The 16372-nt window shown below is 42.3% G+C and overlaps 1 protein-coding gene across 1 annotated transcript in view; it reads left to right on the top strand.

Annotated features, from left to right (window-relative positions):
- The window catches only part of rptor (regulatory associated protein of MTOR, complex 1), a 500247-nt gene that overhangs the window by 42367 nt on the left and 441508 nt on the right, over positions 1–16372 (top strand). Inside the window, exon 3 of the mRNA XM_063030532.1 lies at positions 16229–16311. Coding sequence (XP_062886602.1) covers positions 16229–16311 — 83 coding nt within the window. The remainder of the gene's footprint in view (positions 1–16228; positions 16312–16372) is intronic.

The following is a 16372-nucleotide window of genomic DNA, read 5'->3' on the forward strand; positions in this document are numbered from 1 at the left end:
GTTTTTATTTCAGATTTTGAGCATCTGCAGTTTATTGTGTCTTCAAGCTCAAACTAAATTTAATGGGCTTTTTTGGATTGCGACAAGGCCTCACTGCAACACTGTCAATGATTTGATTCAATTCATACTTTTGCTACCTCTTCTCTTTCTTGCAGCAGGAGTTTGTTAAATGATCTGGTTTTTAGTTGGCTGAAGTGTTTATTCCTCTGCTGAACTCTTTATGACTTGCTGGTAGGTGGTGTTAAAGACCAAAGGCTAACTTCAACTATTTTTTAATGAGACCATGCCACATTATCACATGTGATGAGCTGAGATGTGATTTGGCTCAGAAAATATCAAATAAAGCCATGACTAATTGTACTAAGTCAATTTAAGAACAGTAGTTCACAATGTAATAGGATTTGAATCACTCATTTAAAATCATTTTTATAGCTATGTTGGCTAACTGGTTTGGTTCTCAGCCACTGTTTAAGTATTTAGAGGATCAGTATGATTGGCTTTGGCCAAAAGCCACTTGGACACTGCAATGCCAGTATAAAATAATAAAGCTGTGTGTTCTCTGTGGCAGCCCTTGGCTTGGTTTGCACTTAATTCCTCCAGTAATCAATGTGGCAAGCACATCTCCTTCCATCAGGAAAGAAGGTTATGGAAGTACTTACAAAATTGTTGTTTTGCTCAGAAAATAATTTTTTTTTGAGGCAATTTTTTTGTGGGAAATTATGTTTCAAGCTGCAAAGCAGTGTCTTTGGAGCAGCAAAAATATGCTCATTTTGCCTTTGCTAACCGAAAGCTCTCACAGCCTGAAGGATGTTGAATAGGTTCGCTGGAAAGCTTCCAGCCAGTTGCACTCTCTGTGTAAGTGAAAATTGCAGGCTGTCAGAGATTAAAAAGTATTTGATTCACTTTGATCAATGACACAGTCCCGCAGCATTCAATGCCAGACATGCAGTCAGTGACCAGGATGACCCACTTATGACTTACCATGTAGCAGTTGGCCGGTTTACTGATATTCAGTATTTTGGCTTTGCACTTCTCTCAGCAACCATTTCAGACAATTGATAGCTTAGTGAAGGGCCGAACTTACTGTTCTATTTATGTTGATGTTTTTAGGTCTTCTTCATATAGAACAGTACATTACCGGAAAGGCCCTTCAGCACAAAATTAGTTTTATTATCACTGACGTGTTGTAAAATTTGTTGTTTTGAGGCAGTAATACAGTGCAATATATAAAAAAAATTACTATGTTACAATAAAAAATGTGTAGTGCAAAAAGAGAGCAATTACTGAGTGTTCATGGGTTCAGAAATCTGACTTCAGAAGGGAAGAAGCTGTTTCAAAAATGTTGAGTGTGGATCTTCAGGCTCCTGTATCTCCTCTTCTTTGGTGGTAGTAATGAGATAAGGGCTTGTCCTGGTTGGTGAGTGTCCTTAATGATGGATGCCACCTTCTTGAAGTTTTGCCTTTTGGCAATTTATAGAATTAAATCGAATGAAGAATGCCTTTTGGCAATTAATAAAATTAAATTTAATGAAGGAAAATGAAATAGTTATAATATTTATTATAAATTACTATAATTGCACATTTGAACAGATGTACCGTAAAGATTTTTACTCCTCATATTTGAAGGATGTAAGTAAGTCAGTTCAATTCGATTCAAGAAATGAGGTGAAATAAAAGTTTGTAGAAACAAATTTCAGTGTCACCTACTGAAATATGACACTCTGGAAGGTAATCACCAAAATATGAAAAGGAGAAGATATCTGCTTGTTTTTGCTTTGAGGCAAGTGTTGACTAACAGACTTTAGAAAACTTTATTGTACTATTCCTGTACTTCCAAAGAGTTTTTTAGTGGTTCATGATGAGGTGTAAGAATGGATTAAAAATTGCAGAAGAAACTGAGTTAATGTCATCCTTAAAAGAAAAATCTGACATACTCTGGAGTAATGCTTTGCTTTTGGAAAAGATGAACTTAAAGCAGTACCTTGTGTTGATAAAGCTATTACATTTTTATTTAAAACACATAATTGGAATTTTAGGTTATTATGAGGTATAGAATATAAAACCCAGAAATAATGATGAATTTAATAAAACTAACATGTATCATTTTGGTTGTGTAGTAACCACAATGCATGAGGGAAATGCAAAGAAATAAAAACATTTTTAACGATAAACATGCAGATCGTGATCATGAGACAAATATTTAGATCTATGAAAGGATAGGGTAGGATGTGAATGGAGATATTAATATTTATAAGAGGGCATAGCACAAGCAGTAGTTACACTGTATAGAATTCACATTTAGGATTAGTGAGTGAGCTATAATAATTTGGCTTTCGAGATCAGATTAGAAAGATGGATGAAGGTAAAGGGGATAAGGGAAGTAAGGCAGGCTGAATAAATGTGACCTTGGTGCAGATCAATTGGGTCAAATGGATATTTATCTCCATGCAGTTGAATAGTTTTGTTAAAGGGAACCTTTGGCTGCATACTGTTTATCACAGCTTGTAGTGTTAAATGCAAAACAGCGTGCAGCCTGCTATCACAAACACAAGCAAATCTGCAGACGTTAGAAATCCAGAGAAAAAGAAAATGTTGGAGGAACTTAGCAGGTCAAGCCGCATGGATGGAAAGTTGACGTTTCGGGCTGCGACCACTGGAAAGGAAAGGGGGAAGAAAGTAGAATTAGGAGGTGAGGGAGGATGTACAAACTAGAACGTCATAAGTGAAGCCAGGTGAGGGTGAAGGTGGGTGGTAGGGGGGATGAAGTGAGAAGCTGGGAGGTGATATCTGGAAAAGGTAAAGGGCTGAAAAAGGAGGATTTTGATTGAGGAGAGTGGACCATGGAAGAAAGGGAATGAGGAGGGCCACCAGAAGGAGAAATAGGCAGGTGACGAGAATAGAAAGGGGTAAGAGGAGAGCCAGAGTGGGGAATGGAAAAAGAGTGAAGCAGCTACTAAATATTGTTCGCATAATTGCGTCCTGTGTTTCTATTGGCATTCTTATAAAGGAAGAGTGAATGCAGTTTCCTCCCTGAAACAATGGTATTGCCACTTCAATTATTTTGGTAATGTTATTATTTCCAATCTATTTAAGCAGATAGTAATGCTGATGGTTTGGTCTCTGTTTAGTTTTGATGTGTACTCAGTGAATTGGAGACAGGATGAACACTAATTGTAATGAACAGCGATTTGATGTAAGTGAAATACAGTGAATGGTCTGATCAACTGTCAGTTGCTACGCTACACAGACTATAAGAAGCAATAGTGAAAAACAACTGCTTGAAATAATGACTCCCGTCTCCCCTTCCCCCACCACCACTCCGCAGCCCCGTCTTCCTCAGATCCCACCGTCAACTCCTGGGCCCTCAGAGGCTCCATCTTCCTCTCACCCCAACCCTCCCCTCTCCACTGACACCCCCAGCCTCCCCCCTCCCCCCTCTGATCCCAGCTCTCAAGATTCCAGCCTTGAACTCCAGGCCGGGTCTTTATGTGCTGCTGTTGTGACTCCCGTCTCCCCTTCCCCCACCAATACTCTGCAATCCCATCTCCCTCAGATCCCACCGTCAGCTCTTGGGCCCTCAGAGGCTCCATCTTCCTCTCACCCCAACCCTCCCCTCTCCATTGACACCCCCAGCCTCCCCCCTCCCCCCTCTGATCCCAGCTCTCATCCGTGCCGGGTCTTTACCATCCCCTCCGACCTTCAACTGTCGGAGGCAGAACGCTCTGTTCTCAGTAAGGGCCTCACCTTTGTCCCCCTTCGCCCACACCTCAGTGAGTTCCGTGTTCGCCATGATGCGGAACTTTTCTTCCGCTGTCTCCGTCTCCGAGCCTACTTCTTCGGCAAGGACTCTTCCACCCCCACCGATGACCCCTTCTCCCGTCTTCAACCCTCCTCTTCTTCATGGACACCCCGCTCTGGTCTTTTGCCTGCTCTGGATCTCTTTATTGCCAACTGCCGACGGGACATCAACGGTCTCGACTTCACCGCACCTTGTCCCCATTCCAACCTCACTCCTTCGGAACGCTCTGCTCTCCACTCCCTCCGCACTAATCCTAACCTTATTATTAAACCCGCTGATAAGGGGGGTGCTGTTGCAGTCTGGCGTACTGACCTCTACCTTGCCAAGGCACAGCGACAACTCGCGGATACCTCCCCTTATTTACCCCTCGATCGTGACCCCACTAAGGAGCACCAGGCCATTGTCTCCCACACTATCACCGACTTTATCCGCTCAGGGGATCTCCCATCCACTGCTACCAACTTTATAGTTCCCACACCCCGCACTTCCCATTTCTACCTCCTACCCAAGATCCACAAACCTGCCTGTCCTGGCCGACCTATTGTCTCAGCTTGCTCCTGCCCCACCGAACTCGTTTCTGCATACCTCGACACTGTTTTATCACCCCTTGTTCAATCCCTTCCGACCTATGTTCGTGACACTTCTCACGCTCTTAAACTTTTCGATAATTTTAAGTTCCCTGGCCCCCACCGCTTTATTTTCACCATGGATGTCCAGTCCTTATATACTTCCATCCCCCATCAGGAAGGTCTCAAAGCTCTACGCTTCTTTTTGGATTCCAGACCTAATCAGTTCCCCTCTACCACCACTCTGCTCCGTCTAGCGGAATTGGTCCTTACTCTTAATAATTTCTCCTTTTGCTCCTCCCATTTCCTCCAAACTAAAGGTGTAGCTGTGGGCACCCGTATGGGTCCTAGCTATGCCTGCCTTTTTGTTGGGTTTGTGGAACAATCTATGTTCCGTGCCTATTCTGGTATCTGTCCCCCACTTTTCCTTCGCTACATCGACGACTGCATTGGCGCTGCTTCCTGCACCCATGCAGAACTCGTTGACTTTATTAACTTTGCCTCCAACTTTCACCCTGCCCTCAAGTTTAGCTGGTCCATTTCCGACACCTCCCTCCCCTTTCTAGATCTTTCTGTCTCTGTCTCTGGAGACAGCTTATCCACTGATGTCTACTATAAGCCTACTGACTCTCACAGCTATCTGGACTATTCCTCTTCTCACCCTGTCTCTTGCAAAAACGCCATCCCCTTCTCGCAATTCCTCCGTCTCCGCCGCATCTGCTCTCAGGATGAGGCTTTTCATTCTAGGACGAGGGAGATGTCTTCATTTTTTAAAGAAAGGGGCTTCCCTTCCGCCACTATCAACTCTGCTCTTAAACGCATCTCCCCCATTTCATGTACATCTGCTCTCACTCCATCCTCCCACCACCCCACTAGGAATAGGGTTCCCCTGGTCCTCACCTACCACCCCACCAGCCTCCGGGTCCAACATATTATTCTCCGTAACTTCCGCCACCTCCAACGGGATCCCACCACTAAGCACATCTTTCCCTCCCCCCGCCTCTCTCTGCATTCCGCAGGGATCGCTCCCTACACAACTCCCTTGTCCATTCGTCCCCCCCCATCCCTCCCCACTGATCACCCTCCTGGCACTTATCCGTGTAAGCGGAACAAGTGCTACACATGCTCTTACACTTCCTCCCTTACCACCATTCAGGGCCCCAAACAGTCCTTCCAGGTGAGGCATCACTTCACCTGTGAGTCGACTGGGGTGATATACTGCGTCCGGTGCTCCCGATGTGGCCTTTTATATATTGGTGAGACCCGACGCAGACTGGGAGACCGCTTTGCTGAACATCTACGCTCTGTCCGCCAGAGAAAGCAGGGTCTCCCAGTGGCCGCACATTTTAATTCCACATCCCATTCCCATTCTGACATGTCTATCCACGGCCTCCTCTACTGTAAAGATGAAGCCACACTCAGGTTGGAGGAACAACACCTTATATTCCGTCTGGGTAGCCTCCAACCTGATGGCATGAACATCGACTTCTCTAACTTCCGCTAAGGCCCCACCTCCCCCTCGTACCCCATCTGTTACTCATTTTTATGCATACATTCTTTCTCTCACTCTCCTTTTTCTCCCTCTGTCCCTCTGAATATACCTCTTGCCCATCCTCTGGGTCACCCCCCCCCCGTCTTTCTTCCCGGACCTCCTGTCCCATGATCCTCTCGTATCCCCTTTTGCCTATCACCTGTCCAGCTCTCGGCTCTATCCCTCCCCCTCCTGTCTTCTCCTATCATTTTGCATCTCCCCTCCCCTTCCAGCTTTCAAATCCCTTACTCACTCTTCCTTCAGTTAGTCCTGATGAAGGGTCTCGGCCTGAAACGTCGACTGCGCCTCTTCCTATAGATGCTGCTTGGCCTGCTGCGTTCACCAGCAACTTTGATGTATGTGGCTTGAAATAAGATCCTGATTTCTGTTTATTGAGGTATGCAAAATATGTAATCTACTTGTTTATCATTGCTGTTAGCTTGTTCATTCTAAATTTACTTAATAATTTGAAACCTGAATGCTACAATTTTCCTGTTCAGTATTATCTAAGATGTGTGAGGAGTTCAGTAGATAGTGGCCACTTTTTCAGGTAAAGGAAGGTACCTAATAAAAGTGGCCACAGGAGTGAAACCTACTGTGGTACTCTACTGGAGCCCATCCACTTCAAGGTTTAATGTGCTTTGCGTTCAGAGATGCTCTTCTGCACAGCACTGTTGTAAACTGTGGTTACTTCAGTTACTGTTGTTGTGTTATCATCTTGAACCAGACGGGTTATTTTCCTCTGGCTTCTCTCATTAAGAAGGTGTTTTTGCCCAGAGTTTATTCACTGGATGTTTTTGTTTATTGCAGCATTTTGTGTAAATCTCAAAAGGTCAGGAATTTCTGAGATACTCAAACCACCCTGTCTGGCACCAACAATTATTCCACGGTCAAAGTCATTTAGATCACATTTCTTCCCCATTCTAATGTTTGGTTTGAACAACTGAACCTTTTGACCATGTCTGCATGCTTTTATGCATTGAGTTACTGCCACATGATTGGCTGATTAGATATTTGCATTAATGAAAAGGTACAGGTATATCTAACAGTTGCCACTGAGTGTGTATCATAGAAAGGTTATTCAATAGATAGAGCTCACTGCTATTCAAGACGCCATTGAAAGCTGATGAAATTGATTTGTAAGTCATTTGAACTGCATAAGATAAAAATCTGGAGAGGTTTTTATTAAAGTATAATCGTACCAAAGATGGGTGGCGTGGTGGAGCTACATCTCTCTACCAAAGGAGGTGTAAGATGCTTCTTCCCTCTGTTAGCCTGCAGGTCCCTCTTGGATAAGGTGTAGTACCTGCTTCACCTCCTCGATTAGCATCATGTGAAGCCAGAGAGGAGATGGTGGACGGCTGTATGAGCAGCTGGTACATATACAGAGAGAAGGGTCTTGGGAAACTGAAAGGTCTGAAGGTAGGTAAGTCACCTAGAGCAGGTGGTGTACACCCCAGAGTTCTGAAAGAGGTGATTGAAGAGATTGTGTAGGCATTAGTAATGATCTTTCCAGAATCACTAGATTCTGGAAAGAAGACTGGAAAATTGCAAATGTCACTCCACTCTTCAGGAATGGAGAGAGGCAGAAGAAAGGAAACTATAGGCCAGTTAGTTTGACTTCAGTAGTTGGGAAGATGTTGGAATTAATTATTAAGGATGAGGTCTCAGGGTTTCAGAAGGACTTTGACAAGGTGCCACACAAGCTGCTGAATAAGCTTTGAGCCCATGGTATTACAGGAAAGATTCTAGCATGGATAAAGCATGGCTGATTGGCAGCAGGCAAATAGTGGGAGTCGAGGGAACTTTTTCTGGCTGTCTGCCGGTGACTAGTGGTGTTCCACAGGGGTCTGTGTTGGGACCGATTATATTAACCTTTTTACATTATATGTCAATGATCTGAATGATGGAATTGATGGCTTTGTTGGAAAGTTTGCAGATGATATGGAGATAGATTGAGGGGCAGGTAGTTTTAAGGAGGTAGAGAGGCTATAGAAGGATTAGGAGAATGGGCAAAGTAATGGCAGTGTTGGGAAGTATGTGGTCACGTGCTTTGGTAGAAGAAGTGAAAGGGTTAACTATTTTATAAATGGAGAGAGGTTAATTTGCAGGTTGAGTCTGTGGTGAGGAAGGCAAATGTAATGTTAGCATTCATTTCAAGAGAACTAGAATATAAAAGCAAGGATGTAATGTTGAAACTTTATAAAGCATTGGTGAGGTCTAAGATTGGAGCGACTGGGCTTGTATACACTGGAATTTAGAAGGATGAGAAGGGATCTGATTGAAACATACAAGATTATTAAGGGATTGGACACGCTGGAGGCAGGAAGCATGTTTTCGCTGACGGATGAGTCCAGAACCAGAGGCCACAGTTTAAGAATAAGGAGTAGGCTATTTGAACGGAGTTGAGGAGAAACTTTTTCACCCAGAGAGTGGCAGATATGTGGAATGCTGTGCCCCAAAAGGCAGTGGAGGCCAAGTCTCTGGATGCTTTCAAGAAAGAGATGGATAGAGCTCTTAAAGATAGCGGAATCAAAGGTTATGGGGATAAGGCTGGATACTGATTGTGGATGATCAGCCATGATCACAGTGAATGGCGATGCTGGCTCGAAGGGCCGAATGGCCTACTCCTGCACCTATTGTCTATTGTCTCATTTGGAGTATAGTGAGCAAGTTTGAGCCTCTTATCTTAGAAAGGATGTGCTGAAATTGGAGAAGGTTTGAAGGAGATTCATGATAATGGTTCCAGTATTGAAAGAACGTTTGATGGCTCTGGGCTTATATTCACTGGAATTCAGAAGAATAAGAGGTGACCTCATTGAAACTTATTGAATGGTGAAAGGCTTTGATAGAGTGGATGTGGAGAGGGCGTTTCTTATTGTGGGAGAGTCTTAAGACCAGAGGGGACAGCCTCCGAATAGAAGGCCATCCATTTAGTGCAGAGATGAGGAGGAATTTCTTTAGCCAGAGGGTGGAGAATCTGTGCAATTCTTCGCCGCAGGTAGCTATAGAGGCCAAGTCTTTATGTATATTTAAGGCAGAGGTTGATAGATTCTGGATTGGTCAGGGCATGAAGGGATACTGGGAGAAGGCAGGAGATTGGGGCTGCAAGGAAAACCGGATCAGTTATGATGAAATGGCGGAGCAGACTCGATGGGTCATATGGCCTAATTCTGCTCCTATATCTTATGGTCTTATAAGTCCTGGTTATGCGATCACAGACATCAGGCAGACAATATTTGAATAGGGTTGATGATGGCTGGGGTAACCTTCTTGTAAAGACACCGCCCAGAAGAAGGCAATGGCAAGCCAATTCTGTCAACAGATTTGCCAAGAACAATCATGATTACGATTGATGATGATGAGTACCAAAGAAAATGGGGCTATGTTTCATCTCAGTCGATTTGGACTTGGCTAATTCTCAGTCAATGTGGGTTAGATAAAAGAATTACTGAAGCGGATCTGACTTTTTCAAATCTACCACTTTGAGAACATGGCTGAACTTGCCCCATGAACGTAATTAAATGCCCCTAGCTCTGTCCTGCAGTATGTTGCATTAAAATTAACATGTTAAACAGCCGAGGGCATTTTTGTGCAAGTGATCGATGTGAGTTGTTGGTATAAATGATGCAATATGTCATGTAGTCATGTGCCTGTCAGTGTGATAAATAAGTGTGTTATTCCTGTAGATGATCTAATTTCTAAAATGTGCTTTAACTATATAGCAATTTAGAGTTTTGAATACATTTTAAACAAATATCTTTCAAATTTATACTTGAGCTATCAATGAGAAGGAAGATGAAAAACTTTGGAGACATATCCCTTTGATAACCTAAAAGTAAACTGTGTACTAGATTAGATTATGAAGACATGTAGTCCCCTTTTATTGTCATTTAGTAATGCATGCATTAAGAAATGATACATTATTTCCTCCGGTGTGATATCACAAAAACACAGGACAAACCAAGACTGAAAAAACTGACAAAACCACATCATTATACATATAGTTACAACAGTGCAACAATACCATAACTTGATGAAGAAAGTCAGTGAGCACAGTAAAGTTCAAAGTTTCTCAAATGTTCCACATCTCAGGCAGACGGGAGAGGGAAGAAAAACTCTCCCTGCCATGCCGACCACAATCCGACTCTGAGTCATCCGAAAACTTCAAGCTCTGATCAGCTCTCCGACACCGAGTATTGAGCGCCATCTCTGTCCGAGCGATTCGACCTCTTTCTCGGTCACCAAAAGCAGGCAAGGCCCGGGATTTTGAGGCCCACCCTCTGAAAGATTCCCGACCACACAGTAACGACAGCAACGGACAGGCGTTTCAGAAATTTCTCCAGATGTTCCTTTGTGCTTTCTATTGATTGAAGAGGTAATTTCTGAAGTGAATGAAACAAATGTAATTAGTCTTCAGATATGTTAAAGTTGTGAAACAATAGGGAGATCTAGAAAAGCAATAATTGTGAACTAGTATTTAATTTTTAAAAAAATCTCAATTATTGTGAGGGCGATAATATATTCACAATTAAACGAAATGCTGGAAATGCACATCTGGCCTATCTGCTTCAGTGAAAAGATGACCAGAATTTATGTTTGAAATGAGACCTTAATGTAAGGTGGTGGAAATGCACTGAACAAATATGAGGTATCATTTGTATTTAATTAAAGAAGAGACCAAGCCAAATGAAGGAACGATCAGTATTTGGTTCATTCTGTTGGTGCACTGATTTTGGAAAAAGATTCATTGTGAAAAATGCTAATTTAGCACTCGTATCCAAAATTGTATCTCTCTATATGAATAGCCTGACTTTATTGACAATGGCAATTACAAGGAAGTAGTGATGCAATTTTTAATACTATTTTATATTTAAGATTATCCTTCAACTTCATTCAAGCTGACTAGTCTTTAAGTAGTTGGGGTTAGGTTGATGGAAATAACACTTAAAAAAGAACAATGTAGATACTTTGCCTGAGTTGCAGTGAGAAATTTCAACTTTGTATTGTTCTCTTTTCATTAATTATTGTCTACATGTGCAAGTTTTTGAAAATAAACCTTTTGTACCTCTTCCAAGAGATGTTGCTTGGCCTGCTGCGTTCACCAGCAACTTTGATGTGTGTTGCTTGAATTTCCAGCATCTGCAGAATTCCTCGTGCTTGCAGTTCTATTTCATATGCAGTTTTTTCAGTTTATTCCGCTGATTGTTTCTAATTGTTTAAGCGATCACTTTAGATTATAGTTTGATTATTTGTGTCCTTTCCTTATTTCATGTAGGTTCTGAACCTACTGAAAGTAAAAGCTTGGGTGTAGCATGTTGGTCCCTAAATTAGATAATTGGCTCAATCTCCAAATTAGTATCTTGACTACTAACCTAGGATACTTCTTCATTTATGTACTGAAAGAGCATTGCACATTTGGAGGGAAAGTCTTTGGGGTAAACTCTGCCCATCGCTGGTACCAGCCTCACTGCCATCAAGGACATGTATACAGGAAGGTCCCAGAAAAGGACCACCAATATCATGAAGGATCCCACCCACCCTGCTCATCAAGAATTTTATCACAGCTTCTTCATAAAGTGCAGAAGAGTGTCTCAAGCAGTTTCCACTTGAGTGTCATCTGACTTCTGTGTGTAACAGCGGGTGTTCAAACTCTTCATCATTGTCAATACAAACCTCTCGAAATATTTTGAGAATTGAGAGCATGAGACTTGATTTTATTTACCACTATGATAACAGTTATTTAATGATTTGTGCAGCTGATCACTTGGGTTCATTTGCAACAAGGTGTTGTCTGTGAATTACACACTGAATAGTAAATATGTTATGCATACCTTTTTCAAGAATGTAATAACCCCACGGTGGTATCCTGTTATTGATGGTGCCCCATCTATGATGAGGAGGAGAAGATGGCGGCGCAACGCAGCGTGTGCGGCCTCTCCGGTGAATGATATCTGTAATCTGTCAAGTAGGGTACCGTGCACAATTCTGATTTGATGGAGACAGACGTGAGAGTATGGAGGAACATCTGGAGAAACTTCTCAAATGCCAGCTTCGCTGCCACTGCTACTGTGTGGTCCAGAATCTCTGGAGCAGAAGGCCCCAAATCCTCGACTTTGCTTGTTTCGGCAGCCAGGGTGAGCTCGATGGTGCTCGGGAGGCTGTATCGGAGGGGCTGGTTGGAGGCTCGAAGTTTTCGGATGGGTGGACTGGGTGTCGGCTGTGGTCGGGTGCTTCCAATGCATCGGCAGTTGTCGGTGCCTGGAGGTTTATGGCAAGGAGTTTCTCCCTTTTGCTGCCTGCTATCGGGGACTCGGGAGTCGATCGAGACTTGAGATTTTTTTTTACCGTGCCCATGGTCTGTTCTTTATCAAGTTATGGTATTGCTATGCACTGTTGTAACTATATGTTATAGTTATGTTGTATTATAATTATGTGGTTCTGTCAGTGTTAGTCTTTGGTATGTCCTGTTTTTCTGTGATATCACTCTGGAGGAACATTGTATCATTTCTTCATGCATGTATGCATTTCTAAATGACAATAAACGAGGACTGAGTGTTCTCATAGTCTAATCTATTGCACAAGCATGAATATTGGTGAGATGAATGTCCTTCTCTTTGGAAAATTTGCTCCATAGCAAGAAATATTGACTCCCCTTAATATCTATTTTTAGACCCTTTGCACGTAACAACTCAGAACCATGCTTTCATATTTTATGAAGTGAACTTAACCAAGAAGCAAAGATTTGTTGTCTGGCAATGTTGACTCATCCAACTGCAGAACAAATTTTGTTGTCCTACGTATGTTGCACAACAATTGCACATTTCATCTATTTATCTTTGAAAAAAGTTGTCACTGAGCAGAATTCCCTTAATTATTTGATCTGGTGCTTTAATGCAGAACCATAGTCAGAATGTCCCTTACTGCTGGCAGAATAAATTCTTCTCCAATTGTATGGCTTTCCAGATTTAACAATGAGAAATGAAATGTTGTATGAAGCAGACAAAGCATCACTATTTTGTTGTGAAGTGCTGGCATTGAAGTGTTTTCTTTTTCTGAAAGTTTACATGAAGTGACTGAAAATAAGCCAAGTTTTTGTTTGCATTATCAGACTGTATTGTGTTCAAGGAGCCTGGACATTTCATTGACTGATTTAAAAAAACTTCAAACAACAGACAAATTGGCTGCTGTTGGTCGTTTGGTGCTGGTATGAATTAATATTTCAGATGCTCCTCACTATACCGTCCACACTTCTTTGTGGTTTGGTCTGCTTCGGCCATTTTCGTTATGGATTAACGAACATGTTTAATTGCCCATTGTTTAATTCCAATCTCCAGTGCTGTGATCAATATAGAGGAAAGTTTATGATGTTATCATAGCTCAAACAAAACCTGACTCTGCCTGAAGGTGTATAAATTATGAGCCACTGAGGATCAAATGCGTATAATAAGTAAGTAATTTCTTAAATTAAGCCTGTAATCCCTCAGCTGTTTTCCACCCCGCCCCCCAGTACCGAGCTCTCCACCACCCCCTTCATCTTTATCACCACCTTAGAAAGTTCAAATTTAATTGTCATTCAATCATGCATGAATATCCGCAAATACAGCCAAACACCAAACGAAGGAGTGCTACTCTGGGGCTAGGGTGCAGAACACAACACCAGCTGTCATACACAGCACAAGACACAATACAGCACCTATAAGATATCAGTAAAATACAGTCACTCACAAAAAATGTAGAACTGTGTCCATGAATGTTGCAGCAATGTACAATCAAACACAATATGACTTGTCTTCTGCCAAGTGAACACTGGGGGCAGCACCAGCTCCACCTTGGACACTGTGCTGTGGTGGAGCACCCCAACACCAAGCAAGAGAAACTCCCACTGCCCGGGGGCAATTTCTCCCACTTTGGAATCGCTGGTCTACGGATATAACAGTTACTTCTACATTGTTTTTTATAGGATTGCTTTTACATTTATTTCATAGTCATAGTCATACTTTATTGATCCCAGGGGGGAATTTGGTTTTCCTTACAGTTGCACCATAAATAATAAATAGTCATAGAACCATAAATAGTTAAATAGTAATATGTAAATTATGCCAGTACATTATGAAATAAGTCCAGGGCCAGCCTATCAGCACAGGGTGTCTGACCCTCCAAGGGAGGAGTTGTAAAGTTTGATGGCCACAGGCAGGAATGACTTCCTATGACGCTCTGTGCTGCATCTTGGAGGAATGAGTCTCTGGCTGAATGTACTCCTGTGCCCACCCAGTACATTATGTAGTGGATGGGAGACATTGACCAAGATGGCATGCAACTTAGACAGCATCCTCTTTTCAGACACCACCGTGAGAGAGTCCAGTTCCATCCCCATATCACTGGCCTTACGAATGGGTTTGTTGATTCTGTTGGTGTCTGCTACCCTCAGCCTGCTGCCCCAGCACACAACAGCAAACATGATAGCCCTGGCCACCACACACTCGTAGAACATCCTCAGCATCGTCCGGCAGATGTTAAAGGACCTCAGTCTCCTCAGGAAGTAGAGACGGCTCTGACCCTTCTTGTAGACAGCCTCAGTGTTCTTTGACCAGTCCAGTTTATTGTCAATTCATATCCCCAGGTATTTGTAATCCTCCAGCATGTCCACACTGACCTCCTGGGTGGAAATAGGGGTCACCGGTACCTTAGCTCTCCTCAGGTCTACCACCAGCTCCTTAGTCTTTTTCACATTAAGCTGCAGATAATTCTGCTCACACCATGTGACAAAGTTTCCTACAGTAGCCCTGTACTCAGCCTCATCTCCCTTGCTGATGCATCCAACTATGGCAGAGTCATCCGAAAACTTCTGAAGATGACAAGACTCTGTGCAGTAGTTGAAGTCCGAGGTGTAAATGGTGAAGAGAAAGAGAGACAAGACAGTCCCCTGTGGAGGTGTCCCCTATTTATATATGTGTATGTATGTATGTATGTGTATGTTTGTATATATGTATGTGTATATATATATATGTGTGTGTGTGTGTGTGTATATATATTTGTCTGTATAGTTATATATTAGTATATAAGTATGTATTTTTTAAATACTTGTGTTTATGCTTATTGTGGTATATTCAGCATCGGGTCTGGAGTAACAATCATTTTGTTCTCCTTTACACTTATGTACTGAAGAATAACAATAACCAACCTTGAATGAAATGTTAAGATTGGAGTTTATTTGCAGAACCCAGATTACATAAATACATTTTTCATTTTCTAATTATATTTAAAGTATATAGAAGCATAGAAAACCTACAGCACAATACAGAACCTTCGGCCCACAAAGCTGGGCTGAACATGTTCCTACCTTAGAAATTACCTAGAGTTACCCATAGCCCTCTACTTTTCTGAGCTCCATGTACCTGTCCAGGAGTCTCTTAAAAGACCCTATCATATCCACCTCTACCGTAGTTGCCGGCAGCCCATTCCATGCACTCACCACACTCTGCGTTTTTTAAAAAAAAAACTTAGCCCTGACATCTCTTCTGTATCTATTTCCAAGCACCTTAAAACTGTGCCCTCTCATGCAAACCATTTCAGCCCTGGGGAAAAAGCCTCTGACTATCCACACGATCAATGCCTCTCATCGTCTCTCTATCAGGTCACCTCTCGTCCTCTGTTGTTCCAAGGAAAAAAGGCCGAGTTCACTCAACCTATTCTCATAAGGCATGCTCCCCAATCCAGGCAACATCCGTGTCAATCTCCTCTGCACCCTTTCTATGGTTTCCACATCCTTCCTGTAGTGAAGTGACCAGAACTGAGCACAGTACTCCAAGTGGGGTCTGACCAGGGTCCTATATAACTGCAACATTACCAGTAGGCTCCTAAACTCAATCCACGAATGATGAAGGCTAATTTATGCTTTCTTAACCAGAGAGTCAACCTGCGCAGCAGCTTTGAGTGTCCTATGGACCTGGACCCCAAGATCCCTCTGATCCTCCACACTGCCAAGAGTCTTACCATTAATACAATATTCCGACATCATATTTGACCTACATATACTGGTGTTTATAATTTTTAATTTAAAAGGAAAAGATTTCCATTCATGCTATTGTTTTTAAAGACCTTTGAATGTTCTGAAATGCTCTCAAGACAATTTTTAAAAAAAAATATAACCACATATAGTGTTATATAGAAAAAGGGGCCAGTTTCTGCACAGCAAAATCCGATGAAGTACCAAGGCAATATGGCCAGATCACTTATTTAGTGATATTAATTGCGAGAAATGTCATTTTGCCACGTGCATTAATTATTGTTGCTACTTAGTGAAATTTTTATGTTGTTAAAATGTTACAGATCCACTGTCCACGAGCCCTCAAAAAGCCTTGGAAAGCATTGGCGCTAACCTGCAGAAACAGTATGAGAACTGGCAGCCAAGGGTGAGTTTTTAGTGCTGTGAAAATGTTTAGTCGATTAATGTGAAAATTCAAAACAAAAACT

This window comes from Mobula hypostoma, chromosome 22 (genome assembly GCF_963921235.1).
Source record: "Mobula hypostoma chromosome 22, sMobHyp1.1, whole genome shotgun sequence".
NCBI lineage: Eukaryota > Metazoa > Chordata > Chondrichthyes > Myliobatiformes > Myliobatidae > Mobula > Mobula hypostoma.